This window comes from Lissotriton helveticus, chromosome 8 (assembly GCF_964261635.1).
Source record: "Lissotriton helveticus chromosome 8, aLisHel1.1, whole genome shotgun sequence".
Classification (NCBI taxonomy): domain Eukaryota; kingdom Metazoa; phylum Chordata; class Amphibia; order Caudata; family Salamandridae; genus Lissotriton; species Lissotriton helveticus.
Window position 1 is genome coordinate 1,570,614,510 of NC_136069.1, and position 13,269 is coordinate 1,570,627,778.

At 43.6% G+C, this 13,269-nt stretch overlaps 1 protein-coding gene across 2 annotated transcripts in view; it reads right to left on the bottom strand.

Moving 5' to 3' along the window:
• Positions 1–325: 325 nt before the first annotated feature.
• RNF169 (ring finger protein 169) overlaps positions 326–13,269 on the bottom strand; it is a 237,941-nt gene continuing 224,997 nt past the window's right edge. Inside the window, exons 4-5 of one of the 2 annotated variants that reach the window (XM_078658577.1) lie at positions 10,500–10,596; positions 326–2,131 (exon numbers count right to left, since the gene is read on the bottom strand). In XM_078658577.1, coding sequence (XP_078514703.1) covers positions 977–2,131; positions 10,500–10,596 — 1,252 coding nt within the window. In that variant the 3' untranslated portion in view covers positions 326–976. The remainder of the gene's footprint in view (positions 2,132–10,499; positions 10,597–13,269) is intronic. The other variant, XM_078658578.1, reaches the window with a different exon arrangement.

Consider the following 13,269-nt stretch of genomic DNA (forward strand, 5'->3'; position numbering starts at 1 on the left):
GTCCATTGCCAAATGGCAGTGTTTCGGAATACCAAGACTGCCTGGTCATTTGCATGTCCTCAAGCCCCTTTCATTTACTGCGCTGCACTTCCTGACTAGCTCACTCTTATAGGTTCTATTTCTTACTCACCTTTTAACTTTGTCACTGTCTTCCCATCTCTCGTCCTTCTCACTTTTCTCTTTTACCTTTGCTGAAAGTCTGATCATGAAAACAAGTCTAAGCTCCTGAAAACAGCCCACCAAAGTTATGACCTGGTGCTTGCCACAGGATCAAACTTCTACAAGTAACTACTATGGAAAGGATGAGACTATTACACTAAATAAGCAAGTGGGATTGTAGAGCATTTTATTCCTCAGCGCAACTGCATATGTCAAGAGGTATTTTGTAGACATTACGTGATTCCTGTTGCTACCGTAACTTGACGGAAGTCCGCGCAACTGATAAACCATGAACATTCTGCCTCCAGTCCGCCCTTCTTGGGCCTGGTTATTTTAGGAGAATTTTCTTTGTCACATGTTGAAGCTTCATAACATCTGAAGCAGGGCCACACTACATAAAAGGTTCTCTCTTCAGTCCAGGTCTTGGAGTGAATTTTACTCCGAAAAATTGACCACTGATTTTAGGACTATTGTAAACAAAAACAAAAATATATGCTTTCCCAAACGTCTGATAGAAGAACGGCTGCACATTCAGAATTTGTACATTTTCTTTTTACATTTTTTGGCAACAAAGATATATTGCTACTTATTTGTGCTTTTACATGTGATCGATGAATGCGCAATGAAAAATGTTAGGAAATGCGGACATAAAGTGCCTGTTAACTTGCATATAAATCTGCCCATTAGCAGCCAAAGTACAACTTGTGTGTCCTGCAATGTGGAAAACTTCCATCTTGATCCAAAGGCCATTTAGTTAAAAAAAAAAAATCCATTGAAAAGAACCCTATCATTATTAAACAGCAGTCCATAAAGTAACTTAAGTGCTTGCACGTGTGGTGCTATTAGACCTCAGAAGGTATTCGTCTTCACTACCTCTGCGCCTATTAACAGTGAGAATTTCACTGTTTAACACTCGCTGAAGTCGGAAGGCCAGCTTCCTATCTTCTTCCTCTTGCCTGAGTTTACATTCCTCCTCTGTCCGCAACAAGTCGTCTGCCAGTAGTGGAGAATCAGTGGTGACTTGCTTTAGTCTTTTCAAAGATCCTCTTTGCTCCAAATGCTTGGTTTTACAGCGTCTTTTGCGACTATGCTGCTGTGAGGGGGACCTTTCAGTTCCAACACCACAGGTACCATTTTGCATTTTTCCTAGACAGTTATTCGGTTGTCTGTTCGGCCTTTTCCCTTTGGTCTTGGCCAAAGGAAGTGTTCCAGTTTGCCTCTCTTCTACCAACTGGCTGCCCACAGGACATCTTCGACACTCCACTCTGCAAATTTGTGAAACATCCAGTTCAGATTTTGCTGGCACTTCAGTGTCTGAGCAAGATTGACTGTTCTCAGAGGGTTTTTGGATAACTGTCTCAGGCAAAAGGAACGTATGCTCTTTTACTAATAAAGCCTCTGAATTGTTGTTGCTTTTACTTTTGCCATCTCTTTCAGAACTAATGAGGTGCAAGACAGACGTCCCTGCATTCTGTTCGGATCTGTCATGTAATTGCTTATTCACAGGTGGGCTTTTTTTCTTAGACTGCTCACTTGCTAAAATATCTTCACCAGAAATTGTGGGGGACGACGTTAATGTGCCCTGTGATAAGGTGTTTTTGGTTTGTCGATCCTGAAAAATGACATCCCATTTTTGCAAAACTCTCGGACTTGCTTCATAGGAGGTTTGAGACTGTAGATTCCTTCGTAGATTACGTGGCGTAGACTTTATGATTGGTGGCCGTAGGACTTTCCCATTGGGAAGTCTTTTGGGAGGAGTGCAAGGTGAGCAAACAATAGGCTTGAAATGGTTGAGCTCCTCAGAAATGCTGTCGTTGCTCTCCGGGCTGATTGATCGCTCTGGCTTCTGCGGCATGGAGATCAAATTTCCAGAAGGACGTTTGTCTGATATGAAGTCCGGCGCAGAGAAGGAGCGATTGTTTTCAGTTGATAAAAGAACTCCAGCAACTGATGAATTAACACCCAAAGAAATCTGTAACAAAAAGAAATAGAACATGTTAAGAAATGTCAGCAACCACCGCATTAGACGCTTCAAGATCAATCTAACGTTGTAATGAGATTGGCAAAAGGGATCTGGTAGAGAAATGAATTAATGGCACATGGGCAAGATTTAATAAACATGCTTTCAGTGGTACACACAAGCAACCCAAATCCGGTGTCGAGGAAAGTCACCTAATATTCGTATGAATACGCTGCTTCACAGTAATAGTATGTCCACATCTGCTGGAAGATCTCAAGCAGTGGCTATAGCCAATATTTTTTTAGGTTTAATTAGTTTAAGAAACCTTTATGGGCTTATTTGTGTCTTAACTGCTTACTATCCAAATGCAGCTAGACTGTTTTAAAACCTCTAGAAAGTCTTATTATAGTTATATGAATGAATACTAAAATAATACTTTAGCTAATGAGTGAGCATTTTAGGGAATATTATGCATCAAGTTAACGCAAATGTTTCCTCTTCGGAAAAGATGATGCTTCCATTCAAATGAGGATATAGCACATATAGTGTACTCCTAACAGCTAGTGAATGAAATTATGTGTTCACAAGGTGCAAATGTTTTAACCCCTTCGGCGCTGATGACAAAGCCAGCTCGTCATCAGCGTTACCTGCGCTGCGCGGATGACGAGCTGGCTTTGTCATAAACAAGCCATTTTTTTTTTCAGCGCACAGCGGGAAAACGCAGTAGCGCGGTAGGGGTTAAACAGTTGTACCTCCTCTACGAATAGTAATCATAAAAGGCCACACGTTTTTGCATTAATTTATCAGTGTTACAAACCAAGATGCTTTAAATACTCACAATGTCCGACTACAAAACATTGCATGGGTTATTAAACTTTTTCTTATCTTGATCAATAGTTTAATATTTGAAAAAAAGAAAAAAAACATAACCCACGCAGCAAGTGATTGTGCTTAGTGAATATGGAACGGGAGGTAGTATTAAGGTTGCAAAATAGTATGCACAACATCGTTTTGTTTTTTAATAAACACGTACAGACTGCAGCATTTGATTTAGTTTAAGTATGCATATTATGAAGCAGGCACGCCAACGAATGGGCAATTGGCATAGTCTAGCTTGGAGATCGTAAAAATAAGGATACTTGTAGTTTCGGTTTGCATCCAAGGTATGAAAAGATGAGATGCAGCGTTTTTGTTGTGTAAACTAGGTTTCATTTACCCCACGGGCTTGTGGAATCTGGGAAAAATCTGCACCCGTGGTTACTCGCTTCTCTTGATGTACCATACGTAGCTGGCAGGGACACAAGTCTTGGGACCATATGTCTGAAGGCTACCATTGTACATGGGACATGAGCTCTGACTTTCAGGTATTAAGATTTAGGTGGTTGATTCATACAGCTAAGGCAAAAGCCATTTAGGCAACTCCACCCGAGAAGACCACAAGTTGCTTATGAACATACATACACTTGACAGCTAACTTATAGTAGCGGTTAGGAACGAATAACGTACTTACCTTTACTAACTCCTTTCCTGGTGCTAATTGTAAATGCTTCAGATGGTCCGTTTCTGCAAAGCCTTACCCTTTTTCCCTCCGGTGAACCAGATAAAGAGCAGATTGCCTACCCGATGGTCTTTGGTGCAACCAATGTAGAGGGAGAGAGCTCTTCAGGTCCAAGCTCTGGAGTCAATCCTCCTCCTTGGAAGGATGAGGTGGAGCAAAAAAATTATTTAGAGTCATGCTGTGGCCGACATGAAAGGGAGTGACAACCTTCAGAAGAGGCTCAAGGTTCAATGAGCCTGCCAAGTGTTGCACAACCACGAAGATGTCCTGGCACTCCAGCCACGTTCAGACGTGAGGAGCCTCTTGGCACAGGGTCCACAAACACTCCCGCCCTATTTTTGGCAATATCACTTACCGGTGGTTTTGTCCATGAACACCTGAACCAGGCTTCTCTTGATGGACAGAAGGAAGGCCAAGTAGGTCACTCTCCGTTCTAGAAAGCTGATAGGAGCGGTCATTCCACCATAGATCAGAGTCCTCTCATCTGCACCTCTACCAGGTGGTCACCCAATCCAGAAGTGATGCATTGTTCACCAATGTCAGCTCTGAGTGGGGAACAGAGAGGGGTCTGCTAAGGACCCAATCGCAATCTGTCAGCCACCACTGTAGATCTTGTGCAGTTTCCTCTGAAATTTGGACCAGTTCAGAGATTCCCCTGCTGTTGTGGCCACTAGGACTTCAGATTCTACTTCAGAACTTGCACATGCTATCTGATGCGCTGCACAAGGAGGATGCAGGAGGCCATCGGACCCAGTAGCTTCAGAGCCAGTCTCAGTAAAATCCATGATTGAGGCTGAAACACTGGGATCAGAGCACAAATATCCTGGACTCTCCACTCCAGAGGATAGGTGCACAATTCCACTGTGTCCGAAAAAACTCTGATGAAAGGGACCATCTGAGAAGTCAGGTGTGACCTCGGCATATTGATAGGTAACCCCAATGTCTGAATGATTCGTCGTAGTTTGGGGGTAGGTGACTGGGTGAGCCCGCCTTCAACAGACATAGGGTGAAACAGATAATAGAAAAGACAAACTAAGCATTTTACCTTTGTACCACCCCTAGTGGACACTTTTCAACTAATCTCCAGGTTAAACTCCGAGCCACCAAATGCACGGTCTACGTGCTTGGCCATGGATCCTAAAGGACAAGCTTTCTGTGGCTCAATGGTTAGAGTGGCAGAACCTGATGCAGAAGTCTGGCCCGGGACCAGGGTTCAATTCCCCGCCTCGGCGGGTCTTGGGCTCAAAAATTCCACGGACCTGATAATTCTCGCCTCGGTGCCTATTCCAATCATGGAGTCCCACTCTGCAACTCTGGGCAATAGCTTGCTTAATCTCCACAACGGCCCCCACAACGCTAAGGATGCCTGGCCTTCACCTTGGGGGTGCCCAGGAGTGGACACCGCACAGGGAAAGCCAGGATGGGTTCCACAGCGGTATTCGTACAAGCGTCTTGAGACCCTTGCGGGTGAGTAGTGCGCTATACAAGTATCAATTTACATTTACATATATTTCTACCACGCCCAATGTTTGAAACTGGCTTCCCCAGGAAGGACACCTTCAGAAGCGTCCTAGGTCAACACGCTGAGAGGCTGATTTGCAGCCGAGAAATGTCAGCAAGGCTGGTGCTCACGGACCGCAGTACGGATATAAGAAGCAGGATAGCACGTCTTTGGCGCAGTTTGCAGAGGTCTTTGGGACGGATTCCAGACTGAACATCTGGCTATTCAAATTCTGGATCCAGTGCAAAAGTATTCGGCAGACAGGGCCAAGGAAAATATATGCTCTCCGGCTTCAGAATATCAGTACTGCTAACCGTGAACACCCTGGTGCAGTGCAAAACATGGGGGAAGGCATTCAGGGCTACTTGCCTGTAATCCTAGTTCTCCTCCAGAAGACTCCTCATTGAATTTATAAGTGGTCAATACACTATAACTAAAAAGATTAAATTATTTTCTTTCACTAAAAAACAAAAAAAAAATGAAATGCCCTCAAACAAAAAATAAAATAAAAAAATCACTTAAGATAGCGGCCAGGACAAATTTGCATCGTCCATTTAAAAATGGCTAGCAAGGCAAGAGCGCAAGTCATTTTCATGGCAGTTGCTGAAGTCCTGTACATCTACCTGCCAATGAGCCCATGTGCTAGCTTTCCTTCTCTGGTAAGACAGTGAATGAGGGTGCAGCTGTGAGATTTTTTCTTGCTGCTGACTAGGCCAAGGTGAAATGCTAAGTATGCAGATGAAATTCGCAACTCTCAAAATTGCGCATGCCATTCTGCTTACATTGTTTTTAATCAGCTCATGAATCTTGCCAGATAACAGCGGGTGTCTTGCTGAGTGACATTTTCTATCAGAACCAGTCTCCTGCTAATATTGTGAGACTTTAATTCGTGGTCCACGCCCTTTTATAAAAAACTGGCGCTATATACAGGCAAGTGACATTTTGCTACGAAAACAATTTCTTAAAATTCTGATAGAATTAAGAGATTTCGCCCAGCCTTACGACTGGCAAAATAACAGCCTGGCAGTGGATCTTCTGTAAGAAAATGGGGATCCTGGTTAGAAGGCTTATATTTTGTTTAAAACAGGACCAAGAACTGATGCAGCCAGCATTTGTTAAAATAATTGCATCACTGGTTTAAGGAGGCCAGGTCCATAAGGAACAAGGGGTCTAGATGCAGACTGATGAAAGAAGTCTTGAATATCTCTTTAGTTGAGGACTTGAGCAGGCATAGGGACATCAGGCTTTGCTGATTACCATTCTAGAACCTCAGTGAAGGTTGTGATGTCATCCACTGGTGACATCTGGGAAGGAGAGTCCCTAGCAGCAGGTAAGTAGCCTCTGATAAAGTAGAAGAAATTGTTCGAACAGAACAAGATTGACTAGGAGTTCTGGACCTCAGTCTGGAATGATGAGAATGATCATGCTGCTTAAGGAAATCTAGTTCTTCTAAAAGGACTCCTTTAGCACCCAGTAGGTAATGCAGGAGCAGGCTGTGTAGCAGGCAGAGGTTGTGCTAGTGTAGCTGGTGGAAATGTCGTTGGTAAAGACAGTAGCAGTGAAACTGAAGAGTAAAATAAGCATTGTGGAGACCCTGGACCTCTTGGGGAAGAAGTCACCGAAAGATGTACAACAGGAGATACTTTCAGAGATGGCGAATAGCCCATTTAGAACATTTCTCCAAGGTCTCAAGGAGGCTCCATTTCGTATATTACCCCCACTAAGCAAAGAGGTGCATTCTGCTAGACCTCAGTACAGACTGGTGCTTGAACACGGATCCCATTTTTGACAGCAATTAACACAGAACTACGGTATGGAGAGGAGCGACTCAATGGCGCACCTGATTGAACGGTGAGCATGCCAATACTGTGTGATCTTGGGCAAACAGGAAAGACTTTACTTTTCCCAGGTGGGATTTCCCTCGTATGCATTTCTATTTTTCAACCTTGCTTCTGGGAGTCTTTGATGACAGTAGACCGAGGAATGACTGAAGGGGCTCCTTCTCCATGCCCTTCAGACCTCCCTGATCAGGCTCCTGGCACCTGTGGTTAGTCTTACAGCAAGTCATGAGGCAGAATTCTCTGCCTGTCCTAAAGAGTTTTTGTTGACATTTTCTGGCAGTGCTGGCAAGCGTCGGGTCAATGATCTCAGGTAGTCAAACTATGCATAGGTTGTGAGGAACAGAGGATGCTTTTTTTCCCAGCCACAAGAAGAGTATTTGCTCAAAAAGATGGCACTCGGAGGAAAAATAAAAACTATTTCGGTCATGAATTTCTCACAAAAAAAACTAAGAGCAAAAACGTTACACTGAAATATTTGCTGAAAGGTTTGGAAAGATGTCAAAAGCAGAAAAAAAAAACAAAAAATGATAAGCACGAGTTCAATGCCCCAATATCCTGTCACCAGGATCGAGAACAAGCATTGGCATAGCCAATAGGTCTCGCTTTTGGAACCTTATAAGTATTTAGTTATGTAGCACAATATCCTTAGTGCAACAACATTAACCGTTGCATGGCTAAACACTTAGCAGTCTCCCTACGACTCAGATCAAAGGTAGTGTTTAAACACTTTTTCTGAATTTTATTTTTCTCGTCGTGGCATTCCTTACCTTGCTCCCTCACTTTCCTCCTGCTCATTCCAAATGTTAAATATATTTATAAATAAAGAGGAGTGGGTTGGGGCGACAAATTTGATTTTGCTTAGTGCGCTCTCCGATTGAAGGCCAGTAATGAACACCGCCAATAGCCACTGGAGCTTTCACATGTCATTTTTTAGCCGTTTTATATAGCACGAACTCGACTCGAAGGCATTAAAGCGCTTTACAGGAGCAGCAGTTTCATTACAGAGAACTGAAGCCCGGCTTCTTTATAGAACACTACATCAGAAATGTTTTATTTCATAAACTAGCCACCTCTCCTATCACTCCTTGACGTTATGCTTGTATTTCACCCTTTCTGTGCTCCGCTGCCGCTCGGTTGCTTTCGCGCTAAAAAATACCACATACATAGCACACATGTTCTATACACTTCCTAAGCGTGTACGCCTTAAGCTAATTATTTCGAGAGTACATTCGCTTGGTAAGTGATACGTGCCATTAACCGCACTGCGAGACGTGTTGCGACGCTCCATTCAGCACGCATGAGTATGTAGGCACTTACACCAGAATAGAGCACGCGCCAGCTCCTGCCTAACTCCACGGGCGGGGGGAGTCAATCAAACAAAACCAGCCGGGATTGGCCCGCGGGGTTTGGTTCCCACTTTCTGATTGGCTTCCGGGTGTTTGTGAGGAGTGTTTGGAAGCGCACGCCCGATGCGTTGGGCAATGGACAGCAGAAGTAATTCAAATCTTGAGCGCAGCTGTGGCAGGCCATTAACAGCCTGCTGGGACAGCGGAGGGCATTATTGCAGACTGGTGACAAGGGCTCGGCGGGGACTGCAGCCAGCGCTTAGGCACAGAGATAGACTGATTCACAGGGAGATATTTTAGGATAGAGCCCCATGGAGGGCTTCTGCGACCTGCACCGACTGAAGACATCCGGGACCCGGAGGAGAGAGCAGTCTTTGCTGTCCCAGGCAGGTCTAGTGCAGCCCCCCACACCAAGGCCTGCCTTCCCGGACAACCCACGATCTTCCTCTGCCCGGTTCCTGGTACGATCCGGTCTGCGTGGGAGAAAGCTGCAGCCGATGAAGGTAAAGCAACATCCCCTCCTCTCTCCTGCTGACTGCAGCAGTCTGGGCCTGTTGTGCATTCTCTACTTTGGGCAGTCTGCGGTGGCGCAATATGTTTGGGTTCGGTTCAGGGAGGGAGTTTGAGCGCAGACTTTCTTCTTCTGCCTAGGCGGTGACCGCTGCGCGCGGGGAACGTTCAGGTGCTCGCTTCATGAGAGGGCTGGCCTATGGATGAAAAGTAAGACGGGAGCGGAGGGTCTGGTGGCTTAAAAAACAAGCCAGCGCTACAAGTGGGAGGGGTGGGGTGGAGTGCCAGAGCACACACAGCGTTTCCCTTGCAGGAGCCAGGGGCACCATGTGTTTGTAAGCTCGCTCCCGCAAGGAAAACACCAGACGTGCACGCGTTGCCATTGAAGGCAATGGAACGCGTGCATGTTTTTAGGGCAAAAGCTGCATCTATGTCTAAAGGTCTTTTTCCAAGCAGTGTGCTGCTTGGCAAGACCTAAAAATAAAACAGACCAGCCGAAGGGATACAGAAGATCGATTCCCTTAAATCGGAAATGTAAGCGCTTCTGTCTGTTTTCTGCAGCCTGTCCACATTGCTCTGGTTGCCTTTTCTAATTTGCTTCCGAAAAAGGTTTGTGAAAGATTTTCCTTGTCACAGTCTTCATTTCACTGTCATTTTGAAACTAAATTTGAATTATTTAAAAAAAGAAAATAAACAGTTTGATAAATCTAGACTTTTAACTTAACCGTTTACTGAATTTTTTAATTGGAATTTTCTACGCAAAAGAAGGGGGAAGGAGTTTGTGCCTGTATTTCTTATTTCAGAGTACTCCAGGATTTAGCACATGGAGGGGCAATAAAATGGTTATGACTCTTAAAAAGTATTCCACGGAGAATAGGACTTTAGCTCTACAATATTTCATAGTCTGTCCTATAGTATTTGTATACATTTCAACAGAAATAAAGCTCCCCAACAGTTATTTTTTAATTGAATAGGTTATTATGAAGCAGGCAAATTACTGTCATGGCGTTTTGGCGCTAGGCTTCATGCTAGCTAGAGAGAACTCCAACACAAAGGCTAGGTGTCCAATTGTGTCCTAAAGACAAATGTGGGACGGGGGAACACATCACATGAAAGCAGAGTTACAGATACTTGCAGGTTAAAACAAGAAGATCCCATTATTTTGTGACAATACTAAAATTGTAGTCGTGTGATGGATAACATTAAGCAATATGTTTCCACAGAGAGAAAAAGAACTATTTATGATGGAATGTAGCCTTATGGGAACCTGGGCGATTACAACCATTTAATAAACTAGGGTACTTTTCTATTAACAGCAAAATAGGGTTTGTGTTTATTATATTACTCCTAAGATTCACTGATGATTAATAAAAAAAAGCCACCTCAGCAGCTGGATTTAAACAGGAATTAAAACAGGAACTGCTTACTGAAGCAATTGGAATGTACGTGCAACAATTTAAATTTAGTATGAACAGTACTGTGTAGTAGATCATCAGCATTGCAAACTGTGTATTTGCCTCATACAGGCCCACAAGTTAGTGGTGCAGTACAATAGTTAGGTCTACAGTTGCAATCCTGATGCACTGGAATTTAGTGTATGACTACTGTGGGTAGGCACCGTTACCTTTGCTTTACTGCTCTGCAAGGCCTTCCGCCGGCTTCTTGATCGGTCGTTCACAGCATCATCGCAGCTATGACTTCTCTCGGTCTGGTTTTCATCCCTTCAAAGATATGTAAAATGAAAAACCATTAACACAAAACACTGTCCCAGATTCCACCATCATCCCTACAACAGAATTACAACAAAGCACCCATACCTATTCAAGTCAAGTCAAAAATATGTTTATTGTGACCGTAGTCTTTAAACAATGCAATTAGAATAGCACAGAATGGAGTATGACTTATTATTTTTAAAACTTTGTCCATATGCGAGGTTTATACACACCATTATCAAAAATACAACCAAATCAGTAAAATTTACAGTTATCTTAAAACTTAATTTATCTAAAATACCTAATCCTATTCTTATTACTCCATACAAATACAATCTGCTAAAATCTCATACAGTACTACATGTTATTCTGTATCTCTCAGTGCCATCAACGACATCTTTAAAAATTTCCCGAGGGCAATTGCAATATCAATGTAAGGGATTTCTGTTAAGAGCCTTGCTGCCTGTGCTCTTGTTTTTACCTCATATTTTATGAAGACAGGACGCAACCAAAGTTTCCTAAGATCTAGGAGTGTAAAACAGTCTAACAAGATATGCAGCGGGTCTCCCTTTGTCCTTAAGTAACACTTGCAGTGACCTTCCTTATCTAACATTTTTGCATTCAGGTCTCTGTTTATTACCCATGGGTTGATCCCGATTCTGATTCTGAGGATCTCTTGTCTGTATCCACAATTGGGTAATCTGTCGAGGTAGGGGAACCAATTCTCAAGGGACCATGCATTTAGCATATGTACCACTGATTTTTTCTTTCTTAGATAGCCTCTATCAAGCAATTTCGAGACTTCTTTCCCTCTTTGCTTCAATTCACCTTTGGTACTGGTGATTTGCAATGAGCTCTGATCCCAGTCGAGCTCAAGAGTGTTACAGATTCCCTTCACTTTATCCCTACTGGACTTCGCCCATTTTAGCTCGCTTTTCTGGATTTCTTTGCGACACCAGTAAGCCACTTTTTTTGTATCAGGGTCTTCTAATCTCTTCCAGAATCTGATCACAGCCATCTGGGTTAATATTGCCCAGGACTTTGTATCTATTTCTGTTCTGATGGCTTGAATCATAGCAGATTTAGGAAGTGATAGGAGCCTTTTTATGCAATTTCCCTCTATGACGTCCCAGGATCCCCTACCGCTCAAATAGAGGATCTCTGCGCCATAGAGAACTTGGGGGGGGATCATTGCCTCAAAAGCTCTGAGCATTGGCCGGTGTGACATCTCACCATATTCCCTATTGAACCTTTTAAGTCCGCATATGGAGGAGAGAGCCTTTGCTTTTTGCGTTTCTAGGTGGGTGCTCCAATTTAGTGCCCTATCAAACCAGATACCCAAGTAACGGTACTCATTTACTGTCTCTAATTTAAGGTCCCCTATGTACCAGCTAAATCTGCTAGGTTTTTTCCCGAAACATAGGGTTTTTGTTTTATCCAAGTTGATGGTCAAAAATTTTCCAGCACAGTAGGTATTAAAAGCATTAAGCTTCCTTTGGAGGCCTCTCTCGGTCTGATCTACTATCACCAGATCATCCGCATATAATAGGCATGGGATTTTATTCCCATCCATTTTTGGGCTGGCGCTGCCCTCCACCTCTAAATAGGCCGGGAGATCTGACAAGTAAACAGAAAAAAGCTGGGGGGCCAGCACACAGCCCTGTCTTAGCCCGTTGGCTATGGGTATTTTGGGAGTTAGGGAGCCCCTCGTATCTTTAATTACTTGCCCCCAGTTTTCCCTGTGTAGTTCTTTTATTATGGTCAAGAGCTCTGTCGGGATATTTAGTCTCTTTAGTGTCTCCCATAGGCAGGCCCGATCTACAGAATCAAAGGCTGCTTTGAAATCAACGAAACAACAGCATAGTTTGCCGTTCTGTTCCGTTGACTTCCTCGCCAACGCCCATAGTGCAAACCCGTGGTCTATTGTCGAGTGGCCTGCTCTGAATCCACCCTGTTCTATGGGGATTATTTGGCCCTCTTCTACCCATGTATTCAGTTGTTTTAAAACGATTTTTGAGAACACTTTCTCTCCAATATCTAGGAGGTTAATCAGCCGATAGTTTCTTGGCTCCTCTTTGCTCCCTTTCTTATGTATCGGCCTGATTATAGCCCCCTTCCAAGTTGGAGGCATTGCGCCATCTTTTAGCACTACCTGAAACATATTGGCCAGGAGACTTGCCCACCATGTTACCTCGGTCTTCAGGATTATTGCAGGCAGATTGTCTGGGCCTGCTGCCCGGGTTAACTTGAGTTCTTTTAATGCGAGCTCTACTTGTTCTTCGTTAAATTTGGCAAGAAACTCTTCAGAGATATCTTGCCATGATTTAATCTCCGTCTCCTGACTGGGAGTCCTTGCCCCGTACAGTTCCCTTATATATGTATCCCATGCTGCCTCACTCACCACACAGTTTAATTCGCCCTCTGAGGTGCCAGATGCTGTCTTTACTAGTTGCCAGAATTTCCTTAGATTTTTGTTCTCTATGGCTTCTAGAAGTTCTAACCAGCATTTTTCTTTATGTAACCTTTTAGTCGCGCATACCATTTGTTTGAATTCTTTTTTCTGTTTTACCAGGCGATCCTGTCTCTCTTGTGAGAAGGTCTTTTTTTGTTTCCTCTGTATTGCTCTTATGTCCCTTTTCTTGTTTTGACATTCTGCTGAGAAGCCTTTACCATCGTTTCTTT